Here is a 15,286-nt window from a genome sequence, read left to right as displayed (position 1 = left end):
GCTCATTCTTGCTGTCTTTCCTGAGCAGTAGAAATACAATTTTAAAAGAACCAAATAGATCTACAATGTGATTTGACCACATCTTCTAAAGAAGGCTGTATGTTCCATAGTGCTATTAAAAATTCTGGCTACTCTTGGTTTGTCCCTTTCAAGGTCTTCATTCATGTTATAACAACTATTCCAATAGTGCACATTTCTCAGCTGTAGCAGCTAAATCCAGCAACTAGATGGGTAAGAATAGCAACTATAATAATACTATGCTTTAATGTTAGAGAAGTAAAATGTAGCATGAAATAAAGCAGCTACTTTATTAACTTGAAGGAGATATGTGTGGAAAGGGAGAGAACATTACTACTACAACTGCAATGGCTATTAATTTATTTTCAAGCATATTAGTGCCTGATACTTTAGATGGCATTGAAACTTTTTTTGTTATGACACCACAACCTGCTAAAGTTAAACTTAGAGGTTTTTATTTTTTGTTTGCAGTATGGTGCAGTCAGTAACACTGGTCAGGCTTAAGAATTCTTAACGGCTCTCAGGACTGGAGAGAAAACAGCGCATAGTTCTGGACTTTTCCCTCCTGGCTGGGCTTCTGCAGGACTGCAAACAGGACCATTAGTGGAGAAAGTTGAGACCATGCTTGCCCAGTGGGCCACTGCTGTTATTTTGTAGTATAACAAATCTGAAGACTAGTTGTAACGTAGCAAATGTAACAAAGACGATTCAATGGAAGGTTAGTGGGCTTCCTTGTGCAGTTGCTTGGCCACTGTGAGAAGAGACTGCTGAATAGATGGGCCAAAATCCAATCCAGCAAGGCACTGCTTAAGTTATGGTTTAGGACAGAGGCAACCTTGGCTCTTTTATGACTTGTGGACTTCAATACCCAGAATTCTACCCAGAATTCCTGAACCAGCCATGCTGATTCAGGAATTCTGGGAGTTGAAGTCCACAAGTCATAAAAGCCAAGGTTGTCTACCCCTGGATTAGGAAAACAAAGCGTGTTTCTGTGAATCCCAATCTACTGAAAAGCTGCAGTAAAAGCATCCTGGAATGAGCATCTCTGTACTGTATTTCCTTTCAAATATAATACTCTAGAAAACTGGTGCAATCAATACATTAACATGTTAACAGAGAGTCCTTATAAGGAACTTAGAAAAGTAGAATAAAGAGCTGCAGGCAGGAATATATGAGTATTCATATTTATTGATCCAATCAAGTATGGCAAGTGAGTCTTGGAAAAAAAAAACCCTCTTAAAAAGCCTCCATACCTGATTAGTTTAAGGCAGTGGTTCTCAACCTGTGGGTCGGGACCCCATTTGGGGTCGAACGACCATTTTACGGGGGTCGCCAAACAAGGCTGTCTGCCATTTTTTCCCCCTTTTCTTTGGCCAGGCCCCTGGCACCCAGTGATGTATAAGTGGTTGGGGGTCACCACAACATGAGGAATCGTATTATGGGGTCGCGGCATTAGAAAGGTTGAGAACCACTGGTTTAAGGGAAGAATGTCATCTTTATGGTGGGCAAAATGCGGGCAATAGATGATCCTCCCTATGGTGAATTATGACTCAATTCACAGATTGCTGTTAAGCAGATGACTTGAATGTGTTCCGTGGGAATAAAGGGAAGCAAAACTCTAATGAACTAAGAAAACAATTCTCCACAAATGACAAAGACTTCACAAGGAGGTACCTTGTGGAATTTTTTTTTTATACCTTCTCTAAAGTATAGCAGAGAGCTTGTCAGCTCAGAAGCCCTACCCCTCTTGTTTTTTTTTTAACATTCCTGAGCCAGAATGTTTCTGAAACTCCATTCTATGCCATAATGTTATTTGCTTGATTTGCTATGCCGGGTGAATATAGCAAAGTGTAATTTATTCAGTTAGTCTTGACTAAGCAAATGCTATGAGTGAACTTGGCCAATTATGTGATTAGGGTTAATGGAAACTAGAATTCAACAACCAAATTTTAAGATAGATTGATAGGTTCAAAAAAGAAGAAGGAAATAATTATACAAGTTGCTCAATAAAGATAGCAAAAAGCTTACAGATAACAAAAGGCAGAGCTCATTTTGGCTTAAGCCTTTTCTGAGAAGAGGATATGTATTTCACAATACAACCGTGAAGAGAGATAAAGTAGCATGTTTGCAGATTTTGCTTAGGATAGAGTATAGACCAGTGGTTCTCAACCTGTGGGTCGGGACCCCATTTGGGGTCGAACAACCATTTCACGGGGGTCGCCAAACAAGGCTGTCCGCCATTTTTCCCCCTTTTCTTTGGCCAAGCCCCTGGCACCCGGTGATGTATAAGTGGTTGGGGGTCACCACAACATGGGGAGTTGTATTATGGGGTCGCGGCATTAGAAAGGTTGAGAACCACTGGTATAGACAATGCTTCTTGACCTTCTGTGAGGGCAGATGACATGTACCTTACTTAGCTATTGAAGGAACTTACTGATCTGGCCTGATCTTTTTTTAAAGAATTAGAAAACAGGTGATTGGAGGGCACATGCTTCAAGAGGAAGAAAAGGGGAAACCTAGGAACTAGAGACCAGGGATCGATGCCTAAATGGATGCTTTCATTTGGATTTCTGCACTGGGCAAGAGATTGGAGTCAATAATCTAGATGGTCTAGTATGTTAGGGGTTAACAAAACACAATTGCGTGGAACATGTTATGCCCAGATAGTCTACTGTGATTTAGCAAATGCTGAACCACAAACAAGCCTAAGCCTATTCTACAGTTGTACAAAGGAAGCCTAAAATTCTAAAGACTTAAACCATTTCTTCCTAAGACGATTCCAATAAATGTAAATGCAACCAGAAAACACTGACCACGAGACACTGACTCAGTTCCATTCACTTTGCACAACAATGTGTACAAGGTCTATTCAAAGCTCTTGACTTAGTTCCTCTGTCTAGGAACATGTTCCAGACATTGCCTCCCTTTGGCTTGGCTTTACTGCTTTCACCCTTCAAGAATCATGCTAGCAGCCTGTTCTTAGTAACATAGAACTTCATCCACGGAAATGGTTTAGGCTGCATCAGCTGTTAATTTACTAGCTCTATACAGCATTAACAGCTTTAGCCTAGGACCACTTGCACTGCCAAGTAGATATAGGGGTGACATGCAAATTGTTCAGTAATCGGTGCTCTAGCGAGTGTCTTGTCCTAGGGGACATATCATAACACGAAAAGCCTGCTGCTCAGAGCAGCCACTCAACCAAATCTCCCCTGAAGCTGAAACCTATTCAAACCAATTACTCTTCCATTCCCAGCTGCTGCAAAAATCACCAATAAGCTTGTCCACAGTTCAGAAAGAGAATAGTGAGTTCTGCTTATGTCCAAAAGCATAAAGATCCTAATGCAGCCCTAGAGCTCCATCAGTTTGAAAAGCACAGGAGAAAGTGTCTTGCTTACTCCCTGCCAATAAGTAGGCACTGACCTTTGGTATCCTCATATCTGTGCTAATCGCAGAATATGACTACAGCAGACCCTAGCTTAAAATGGGAAGAAAATGTAGTACAGAAAGAAGTAATGATGACAACTGCTATATCAGAACCATCACAGATGGCATCTGGAGCCAGCTGTTTCTCTTAGTTAAAACTTTACATTCTACAATAGCGCCCATCCAACATTCCTGCGACTTGAATTATAGCCCAAATATATTCCATTTTGGCAAGAGGGAGCAGAAAACAGAACCAAACAGTTGGACGTTGTTAGGGGATCAACATTGGAAAAGCATTCTGAACAAAGGAGAGAGAATTCAGGACACCAGGAAATATCAAATACCAATTCTACTTCAGAAAGGTCTAATATTCACAACTTCTAATACTTGTGGCCATCTGCTGATCCTCTGAATATTAGATTTTGGCAAAAAAAAAGCACCATAAGGATCACATCTGCTTATCAAGAATATACAATAGATGTGATGTGTAAGTCTATGTATTCAAAGCAGGAAAATTTCCTCTTATGTCCTAAAGATCTTCTAGCATCTGCCCAGACGCCAGCAAACTTTATGTTGTGCTAGATACCTTAGGAAATTTCTCTGTGACAATATTAAGAATCTAATTTAGAAGCAGCTTATGAAACAAGCCACTTTCCAAAGACTCAACAATGGCATCACTTCCAATTTCTAGCTGAATTGATCTGAAGTTAACTGTAACATCAGCCAGAGGAGCAAGACAGTGGAAGGCTGCTTCTCTTGACTTTTGAAAAGAACATGATTCTGTGTAGCAAGATAACCTTTCTGGTTGCATCTGTTAGCCAGGAAGAAAAGAGCAGCTACAACAAGATTGCTTATTGCTTTCCCATCAGAAAGTGTTTAAATGCCACTTGTCCTTGGACTGTACAACTGAAACATACTGTAGATTTCAACCAGTGGACAAAAGAGTGCTGTTTATTCATGTGTACGTGTATCTGAGGCAGGGAATCATTTCATCATCATACAAAACTATCCAAGTTCAAAACAGGAATTTTGGCTTTGACAAATATTGAGAACAGAAGTGGTCATTGTCTTATTAAAAAGTGGTGCAAGACATTCGTGCATGCTACGCAACACTTAGACATCCCTCTCAGAAAGCAAAGCAGCTCAAGTTCTATCTAGCATGCTCAAGCTGCATATCCGGTCTGGTCTGACCAGCCACCCTTCCATTCAGCACTGAAAGGAGTAACCCAAAGCAGCAATGTACACACACCACTTCTGAATCCATAGAGCAGGCATGTCAAACTCGCAACGTCATGTGACGTCGCGCAACGTATCAGGCCGATTTTGCCATTGCTGGCAATGGGGTGGGCGTGGCTTCCACGTGACGCGTCCGGCAGTTTGACACCCCTACCATGGAGACTGGGTAAGGTGGATGGGGTCATGAGTCACCGTGTGATCATTCCTATTTTAAGGAAACATGACCTTGATTATCCACACTTATAAGGGGCCCTGTTCCACACAGCAATGATTGCTGTCTTCATGTTTAGATTGCCTCACAGAACTGACATTCTTTTTATCTTCCCATTAATCTGAATTGCAACTGTTCAGCTTGCTGCTCTTTATTAATAATATTCCTTCATCAATGCCTTCAAAGGTCATGTCATTATCACAGTCCTTTCTGAGAGAAGGGTTTTCCAAAAACCTTATAGTTCCACTATTAACGTTATTTATTAAGGAAGGCTTTCATAGGCAAAAATAATCTTATTTTGTCCCAAGCACAGCAGTGATTAAAAAAAATGTATAAAAGCCTTAATTCCTGCAAAAAAGGCTTGCTAAGCTCCAATGCTGTAGGATCATTTTATTCTTTAACTTACATGTCCCATCATAAGCAAATCACAATAATTGAAGTGAGCCATATACGGGGCCTTTCATCCCTTACTTTGTTTACTCCATTGCAACTGGTGGAATCCCCTCAATGTCCCGACATTTGGAGTTCACCAGTTCCCTGCGGATTTCTGGAGAGATCTGGGAATGGTTGTGAAACTTCAGCAACTCCAAGAGAGTTTCTTTTTGCTCAGAAGACAGGTCCTCTTTGTAGCGCTGGGCAAATGTCAAGAGGCACTGATGCCACAGGACAGGGAGGGTCCGCTGATCTTTCTGAAAGGCTAGAAAGTGAAAAACTAGAGCATCTACAACTCGGAAAGGCAAGGCATATTTCTTGTCAATCAGCAGACGGAGAAAAATGCTGTTGGCACCACTGTATTCCATCTCAGCAATCTTTAGCATAGCGGCTCTAGCACAAGAAAAGGAGAAAAGAATGGAAATAACACTTGAATGCGTGTTTATATAACAATCTGATCATCTGATTGCAAAAATTAAGTGAAGGGTGATCAGGGGGCAAAGCATTAAGGGAATTTCCATATGCTTTCAAATTTGCTTTGAAGGAGAAAGCTGGGATTCCTAGTGATGAAGGAAGTTAGAGGAATAGCAAATCCAGTCCCTCTGCCTCAAACCCAATGCTTCTAGGCATAGATATGGCCATGCCCACTGGGATTATAGTTACGTTTAACACATATAGAGAACACCAAATTGAGGAACGCTAAATAAACCTGACAGGCATTGGCCAAAAGGCAATGTGGCTTGTGGTTGGAGCAACATGGCCATAATTTAGGTTGCTGTTACAGATAGTGCTTCTGTGCTTTGGGGAGAGCCTGACTTGTATAGATAAGAATCTGAGGCTTTTCTTTAAGCTTTACCTCCTTCGTGCATGGGTACCTGCTATGGTCAGGGCATAAGAATGAAACCTGTGGAAAAACTGGCATCCCTATTCCTGGCATGAAGTAATTTTTCCAAAACATTTAGGCCACAACAATCACATTGCTGAACCCAAGGAATAAGTAAATGCCTAAATACAAGAATATTACATTTCAAGCAAGAATTTTGTAGTAGGCTGTTTTCATAATTCTCACTGCAGACTCTCAGTCCAGCTATTAGCATAGCATCAGAGAATATTTTATTACAAATATATTCTGAAATATTTTTTTCTACCAAGACATCAACATATTTTTTTGCTACCAAGATTTGAGAGCTAAGGCTACATGGATGAATGGCAAAGGAGACCCTTCTCCACATTCACATCCCCAGGACTATTTCCCTTCCACTGTTAATTAGCTCAGCTCTCTTACCCCGAATGAAGGACTGGAATAGAGCATTTGGTGAGGATGCTGCCCACAATGATTGCTTCTCGCAGTGTGCATGTTCCAGACTCGCACAAAGGGATGAGAATTCCTGGGAGGGAAAGGGGAGGGAGGGTTAGAGATAACGTAGCCTTTTCTAACGTAACACACACACAAAAGCTCACACTAGCACACCAGCTTGAACTTGATTTTTCATTCTTCAAGAACCTGAAACTTCAAGAATTGCATTGTTCTTGGATTAACCAATGTCCTTCTACTGACCTACTACCCTATGGATGGACCAACTACAAATTCACTGATCTCCACTTTCTGCTGCTAGTTATGGCTCATTAGGGTTACCAGGGTTAGCCAGCCTTGGTCTCATCTCCACTAATTGTTGGTCCTAAGTCGAGGATTACCTATATTTCCATTTTCCTACATCTCTTACCGGAATAACGTATGGCCCTCAGGCTAGGAAAATTTATGCACCGCCTCTCATTGCAGTCCCTATCAAATTTCAATTTTTCCTGCCATATTGTTCTTGCCAGCTAGTGTTGATCCATGCCAATTTATCTTTAACCATGTATCTGGTCATATTTTTGGTCGTTACCTAATTCCAGCTTGCATGACAAGAAGCATTATCCTTTAAAGTCTAATTTAAGGTTTTCTATCAGATTGCAGAGGAATATCAGAAAGCTGGATCCCATCACCTCTGCAAAAGAACCCTCCTCCCTCGGGTTCCTTCTTCTATCACTTGTTGCTTGGCGGAAGCTATTCTGAGGCTGCAGTGGAGGAAGTCAGCCTCTCCCCTGATCCAGCTGACGATTCAGCAACACCAGTTCCTCTTCCTTTTGAACTGTTTCTTTTTCAGCTACTTGGACTGAAATGGGTGCCCCCATCTCACAAACTCCTCAATATCAGATTATAATCCTAAGAAAAGAGATTGGCCTCACTGAATTGGAATGTCAGAATCTTTTTTTAATAATAATAATGATAAAGTTGGAAGGGACCTTAGAGGTCATCTAGTCCAACCCCCTGCTCAGGCAGGAAACCCTATACCATTTCGAACAAATGGCTGTCCAGTCTCTTCTTAAAAACTTCCAGTGTTGGAGCATTCACCACTTCTGGAGGCAGGTTGTTCCACTGGTTAATTGTTCTAACTGTCAGGAAGTTTCTCCTTAGTTCTAGGTTGCTTCTCTCTTTGGTTAGTTTCCACCCGTTGCTCCTTGTCCTGCCTTCAGGCGCTTTGGAAAATAGCTTGACTCCCTCTTATTTGTGGCAGCCCCTGAGATATTGGAACACTGCTATCATGTCCCCCCTCATCCTTCTCTTCATTAAACTAGACATACCCAATTCCAGCAACCGTTCCTTATATGTTTTAGCCTCCAGTCCCCTAATCATCTTTGTTGCTCTTCTCTATACTCTTTCTAGAGTCTCAACATCTTTTTTACATCGTGGTGACCAAAACTGGATGCAGTACTCCAAGTGTGGCCTTACCAAGGCATTGTAAAGTGGTATTAATACTTCACGTGATCACGTTCTTGCTAAACTGGTGCTTGACACAACAAAAATTAATTTGTAGTAGTAGGGGAAGAAATACTTTCTGACAAGCAAAAACAGAATAAAGGCAAACACATACTGCAGTTCAAAATGAAACTTCCAACTCACATATCCTATCATTATTACCTTTTTAAGTAAATTTATTAAGAACAATGATAGCAGTGAAGTGTAAGAGAATAAATCTGAAACAAATGCTCATAAGATGAGAACATTAGCAATGTATTTTCTAGCTGATACCAAGAAACTAAGAATTGCTTGACAATTTTATATTTTAAATTACCATTCAACTGTAACCAACTCACCTTTGAACCATGCTCCGGGTTTGAACAAGGCCTTCTTCAGTGCCATATAAAGATGGAAATTGAGGCGTTTGTATTCAGCAATATCATCTCTGATTCGTGGGAGGAGCACAAGATTGTAGAATCTCTGGGCCATCCTCTCTTTAAGGTTAGAAGAAAAAATTCTAGAACAGATAATAAAAGCATGAGAGGAAGGAAAGGTGAAAAAGGAAATATTTCAGCTGGGAAAACTAGATAAGTGAAGATCAATTGTTTTATAATACAGTATAAACATCATTTTAGTATCCTTACAATAATCTCAATAAACATTTTGTACTATCACCAGACTTCAGTTCACACATACAAAAGGCAAAACCTAAAAAGGCCATATTAAAAACCAGATTTTAACATCTCCGAATCTCATAAAATTCTCACAACTATCTTCATCAAGAAAATTAATCTTTGCAGGGGTTTTAATGTTCAGAAGAAGAAATGGGTAAAAGTGACTGATTCGGGAATAGAATTCCAGAGAATTTCTGTTCCCCTTCGAGATCATGCTGAACCTCCTCCAGACTGATCCATTTTTGGTGAATTCAAAAGGGCTCTGGAAGAATTTCTTCCCCAGAAATGGTTGAAAATGTCCAAGATATTACATTCTGGTCAAGACAAACCCATTTAAAATTCTCTGTAAGAAAGAATATGGAGTGTCCCTAAACTGGGTCACTGAGGTGGCTTTCATCTACCATCTGTTGAACTAAATGCTCTGGTTTTGTCTTCCTAATCTAACCTATGTATAGTGCAAGAAAAATGTTTTTTTTTTATTGAACACTTCATTTTTTCTTGACAAATAAGCCCATACAGGACTGCTGGATATGAGTTTCTTTTATGAGAGGATTATGCCTACCAATAACATTCAGAAGCAGAAAAGCCATTCACAGTACTAGAGTACATAAAAATGTGAAAATATTAATAACTGCACTTCAACATCCCACACTAAAAAAATCTGAAAAGAGTGACTTGGGATATAAAATGGTTTAGCCTCTTTCACTTTTATAACACAAGCTTGATTTAATGTGTTGAAACTGTCACTCTGAATGTGTCCAGCTCAGAAAGGAGCTGCCGATGAATGAAAAACAGCATGGTAGCATTATTTATAGCAAATCCCACCTTGTTGCTTGGTACATGGCAGCTGCCGTCCATGTTTCTGGCTCTGTGATATAAAGCATCTGCTCCCAGTTGGATAATGCTGGGATGATCTTGAAGGCTTTTGGCAGTTTTCCACTTCTGTATTTTGACAATACCTTTAGAAACATTTTAAAGTGATTAATTATATGATAGCAATTGTCAGCATTGCTTAATTGCAGTGCTGTATTTACTGTTCACAAAGTCTTTGTAGCAAAGGGAGATATTGGGGATCCTTCATTGATATTACTCTTTTTTTTTACACATCAGCAATGGTTGTGCTAACTAATAAGTTTCATCAAAAACATTTCTAATTAATATTAATAGCTATAATAAACTGAAGTGCAGTATTAGTTATGAACACCACACATGACTGGTTGTACTAGAAAGTTTTTTCAGCAAGTAGCTCACATTTATATACATGAATTACAAACACATAGCCAACAAAACACATACCAATTACACTTACTTCTTTGACACCTTTGTAGACTTCTAGGACACGAGGATTAAGCTGTGGCATGGGTTGGCCAGATATTTCTGACATCACTGTCTCCACCTCCGTCTGTTTTTCTGTTAGCTTCTCCATGATAATGTCTGCTAACGTGCGCCTAATAAATGCCAAATGGAGGAAAATAGAGCAGATAACTTATTCATCTCCTTATTAGCAAATTAAGTAGGAGTAACAGCATTAAAGGTGATTCTTAATCTGACTTGTAATAGATCAGAATAAAATTTCTTAGGTGACCCTTCACCCATCACCTGCCTATGATTGTTCAGTTCAGAAGATTATGGTAAAAACAAGCAACTTGAAAGTAGCAACATCTTTACTTATATTAACATTTAATACTCCTGTCCAATCTCTTTGAAAAATACAAGCTTATTTTTTACATTTCAGTAATTTAGGAATTCCTCTTTGTTCTCCCATGCAGTACCCAAGCCTTCTTCAGAGCAGATTTGGGGTTCATACAATGGCGGCAGTGGGAACAGAACAAGCAATGGATAAGAATTAAATGCAGTCACAGCTGATAAATATGTTGTACTTTTCAAAATGCCAATTTCATAGCTTTTCATACCTCCAAATACTATTTATTCCACAAAAGTTAAAAATGAATACCGTATATGCCGGCGTATTAGGCGACCCGGCATATAAGACGACCCCCGTCTTTATAGCCGGGCCACATTCCTAGAACGTCGTCTTATACGCCGGAAACTACCAGTATTTCCGGCGTATAAGACAACTCGGCGTATAAGACGACCCCCGTCTTTATAGCCGGGCCACATTCCTAGAACGTCGTCTTATACGCCGGAAACTACCAGTATTTCCGGCGTATAAGACAACTCGGCGTATAAGACGACCCCCGTCTTTGGCGCCGATTTCAGCGCTCGCGGAACGTCTTATATGCCGGCATTTACGGTATATCTAAAAAGTTTCATTCCAAAATTTATGCCAATAAGAAATGCTGTTTTAAATCTATGTTATCCAAAGATCTTTAGCATTCTACAACTATAATATTAAAATAAAAGAAGAAATTCTAAGGGAGGTAAACTGTATAATATTTTGTGTTGTGTTTCAAATTTGTAAAGATAGTACCATTTTGGGATTGGGATACATTATCAAAATATTTAGATGCGAACCTCAAGATTTTAAATGCAACATTCTGTACCCAATAATTAAAGCACCATCTGCTGGTTAAACAACAACAGCAACAAGAAAAGAAAATTTTAGAATTATAGAGTACCTTATTGCTAGCTGAAGCACTGAGTTCACCATCCACTAAGGAATACTGAGGCATTAGCGAGAGAACATCCCCAACCCTTTAAGATTTGCATCTATACATCCACCACTATTGGAGGCTCCTGAATAGGTAATTTTTTCTGAGATAGTCTGAAACTGCTTAGATCCATTAGGAGACACTGACAAATGGAGAAATTGTCACTCTGATGTGTACCATTTGAACTGCAATGTACAATGGAGAAGTTCCTATAGTGGATATGAATAAAATATGGTTCACAGAATTCCTAAACATAAACTATAAGAGCCTGATAACTAATGACCTAAAATCTTCCCAACTCCTGCACCTATTTATATAAGGAATTATAATTCAAAAACTTCCTTAGTCTTGGTTAGAGCTTCTGAATGAAACAGTTACTATTTAGCATGGTGTTACTGCAAGACGGACCAGGGCTTGACTAGTGATAGAAAACAAGTGAGTTAGCTGACAAGGATCTTATTTACAGTTGGTAGAAAGATTTAGAGTAGACCAATTTATGGTTTGACTATTGTAAGACTGAAAATGAAACATAATGGTGTACAAATGATTAACATGTAATTGCTAAAATTTATGAACTTTTATTGACATTTGAAAAAGAAGTATAAGTCAAAGAAAGTATAATAGAATGGGCTAAAAATTTTGGTTATGATACAAATGGAACAAAAAAAATATGTGGTTGAAAGGATTTAAATTTACACTGTGTTATAATCTTAAGGGGGGGGTGTGTGCAGTGGCTCAGCCATTAAAGAAGTTGAGCTTATCAGCTGGAAAGCTGACAGCCCAGGTTCAAGACCTAAGCATCGTACAACAGGGTGAGCTCCTGTTACTTGCCCCAGCTTCTGTCCACCTAGCAGTTTGAAAGCATACAAATGCAAGTAGATAAATAGATACTTCAATGGGAAAGTAACAGCATTCTATGTGCCTTGACAGTCATGCTGACCACATAATGTGGAAATGTCTTCAAATAACACTGGCTCCATCAGCTAAGAAACGGGGATGAGCACCGCCCCCTAGAGTCAGAACTGACTGGACAAGGGATAATACCTTTACTTGTATAACTTAAAATAAATTAAACTGGCTTGAAACTCAACATTAAAAAAGCTAAGATCATGGCATCTGGTCCCATCACTTTTTGGCAATAGAAGGGGAAGAAATGCAAGCAGTGACCAATTTTATTTTCTTGGGCTCCATGTTCCCTGCAGATGGTGACTGCAGCCATGAAATTAAAAGCCACTTGCTCCTTGGGAGGAAAGTTATGGCAAACCCTAGACAACCTATTAAAAAGCAGAGACATCATCTTGCCAACAAAGGTCTGTACAGCTGTGGTTTTCCCAGTAATAATGTGTAGCTGTGAGAGTTGGACCACAGAAAAGGCTGAGCACCGAAGAACTGATGCTTTCAAATTGTAGTGCTGGAGAAGACTTTTGAGAGTCTCATGGATTGCAAGGAGATCAAATCAGTCAATCCTAAAGGAAATCAACCTTGAATATTCTTAGGACAGATACAGGTAGTCCTCAACTTATGACCACAATTGAGCCCAAAATTTGTGCTGTTAAGTGAGAAATTTATTAAGTGAGTTTTACCCCATTTTATGACTTTTCTTTCCATGTTTGTTAAGTGAATCAATGCAGTTATTAAATTAGTAACACGGCTGTTAAATAAATCCGGTTTCCCCATTGACTTTGCTTGTCAGAAGATTGGAAAAGGGGATCACATCACCCTGGGACATTGCAACCATCATAAATGTGAGTCAGTTGTCAAGCACCTGAATGTAAATCACGTGACCATGGAAATGCTGCAACGGTCATAAGTGTGAAAAACAGTCATAAGTCACTTTTTTCAGTGCCATTGTAACTTTGAACTGTCACTAAACAAACTGTTGTAAGTTGAGGACTACCTGTACTGAAGCTGAAGCTCAATACTATGGCCATCAAATGTGAAGAGACAATTCATTGGAAAAGACCCTGAGGGGTCTGATCCTCTTTACATTAATTCTAAATGCAATTATAAGCTTATCTCTTACTCTGTGGCAACAACCTGTCTCCCTTCTTTCTATAATTTATCTTGCTTAATCAAAAACCCAAATCATGTTCCTTTGTTTTCTGCAAAAAGTCCTTGAGGTGTTGCCAATTGGGAATAAACATAGATATTGCCTTTTCTCGGCTCAAATTAGCCATCTCAACAAGTTCCATTTACATCATCTGTTCACAATTTATCCTAGATGTTACCATAATATCAGTATTTGATCATCTGGCTTACCTCACTGGTGGGTTCTTGCTCATGAACATTTCAATGGCTTTTTCGTCATCTGGATTTACAGTCATCTCTTCACAATCCTCTTCCTTCTGCATGGCTCCAGCTGCCCCCAGCACTGGCCACTCATCATCCTCTGCATCTGAGTCTCCATCCTTTGAGGCAGGTCCTGAAAAAGAAAGAAGAAAATATTTTAGAGGAAGCAACTTTAGATTACATTTTTCATTTAAATAAGTGGGGGAAGGGGTATTTGTTGCAGTAGAATGCCCATTAAACCCAGTGGCATTTAATCAATATCTACCTTACCTGTTAGGCCTACATAAATTGAAATGGGACTTTATACATGCATATTTTATGCAAAATACTACACCACAATCTATTAAATGGAGAGTTTACTGAACCTATATAATGATTATGTGCCATCAATCTGTGTTGACTCTTGGCCACCACATACATTTTCTCTATAATGGTGTCTCCCTAACCTGGTCCTTCAAGTCTTATATATAATACAACATTATGCAATATCATAAGTATATAACAACAGGAGCTAGAAATCAGCCATGTACTAGATATTAAAAAAACATTACATCAAATTTTATTTCATTATCCTGGATAAAGAAAATAAAAGCTCTAAAGTAACACAAGTCAGAAAGATTTCACATTTCTGTTATTGATTGTGAAAAGCTAATGATGCTTTCTGTCTATTAAAAAGTGAAAACAGCCCAGGAATTACCATCAGAAGTTTAACTCCAGCCTCCCTCAACTGATGATTTTCAGTCTGGGTTCAAACATGATTTTAGAACCTAGGCAGTTTTGCTTTCTCTGACAGTTAATCTCTGGGAGGGAGGCTGATCAAACTCCTGCTTGATCCTTCTTATATTCTTGGTGGGGTCGGTGTCTCCTGCAATGGAGATTTATCTTGCAGTTTCTCACAAGTGGCCTTCTAGATGGTGACTCTCACAATGGCATTCTGAAATCCAGGAGGCCTGTATCATTATACTAAGACGCCTACTAAAAAATCTATCCGTTCACCCTGGCTTTCCCTGTGTACATTTTATGGATTACTTTTTTTGTCCTAATTTGTTGCGTATTGTCATTTATAATTTTTCGGGTAAACCGCAGCAAAAACGTTCTTCAAAAAACACGTGTCTTTCGAAACACTTTGGCTGAGCAAGAAAATGCCTTATCCCGTCTTTCCGGCTCCAGCCACAAGCTTTCTAGACACACTCACCCAGGACTGTCGTCTTCTTCCTGGGCTCGTGGCTCCTGCCGGCGCCGTGCTCGGCCTCCAGCTCGTCTTGCTGGATGCGAGCCTGGAGCAAGATCCTCCGGGAGAGCTTCTCGTCCACATACTCGTCCTCCTCCTCTCCCCTGCCACCATGCTTCCCTGCCTGGCCCCGTCGCTTGACTCTCGTAACGGGCTTCACGGCATCGCTCTGAGCAATCTGTTCGGCCAAGGGGACGCTCGTCGTCGTTACCCCACTAGAGCCTCTCGGCCGCTTCGCCTTCGGCATGATCTCCGCCGATGCAGCACGCAGCTCCGGCAGGAAATCGGGCTGCCCACGCGCATGCGTTCAGCGCGCGTCACCCGGGTGCAGAGCTACCACTGAATATAGAGGTGACTCCGGAGATCCTAGAGACT

The 15,286-nt window shown here is 40.0% G+C and overlaps 1 protein-coding gene across 1 annotated transcript; it reads right to left on the bottom strand.

The window, feature by feature from the left end:
• Window positions 1-5,026: 5,026 nt before the first annotated feature.
• On the bottom strand, window positions 5,027-15,213 carry BYSL (bystin like). Its single transcript, XM_039340236.1, has 7 exons — window positions 14,876-15,213; window positions 13,651-13,813; window positions 10,089-10,227; window positions 9,605-9,738; window positions 8,462-8,622; window positions 6,609-6,711; window positions 5,027-5,716 (listed from the first exon to the last, which is right to left on the bottom strand). The coding sequence occupies exons 1-7, from the start codon at window positions 15,156-15,158 to the stop codon at window positions 5,368-5,370; spliced, it is 1,332 nt and encodes a 443-aa protein (XP_039196170.1). The 5' UTR covers window positions 15,159-15,213; the 3' UTR covers window positions 5,027-5,367.
• Between the last annotated feature and the right edge of the window lie 73 nt (window positions 15,214-15,286).

Source organism: Crotalus tigris, unplaced genomic scaffold (assembly GCF_016545835.1).
Source record: "Crotalus tigris isolate CLP2741 ecotype Arizona unplaced genomic scaffold, ASM1654583v1 scf7180000017550.10884619, whole genome shotgun sequence".
NCBI lineage: Eukaryota > Metazoa > Chordata > Lepidosauria > Squamata > Viperidae > Crotalus > Crotalus tigris.
Note: the sequence above shows the minus strand (reverse complement) of the source record. Positions and strands in the feature narration are given on the sequence as shown.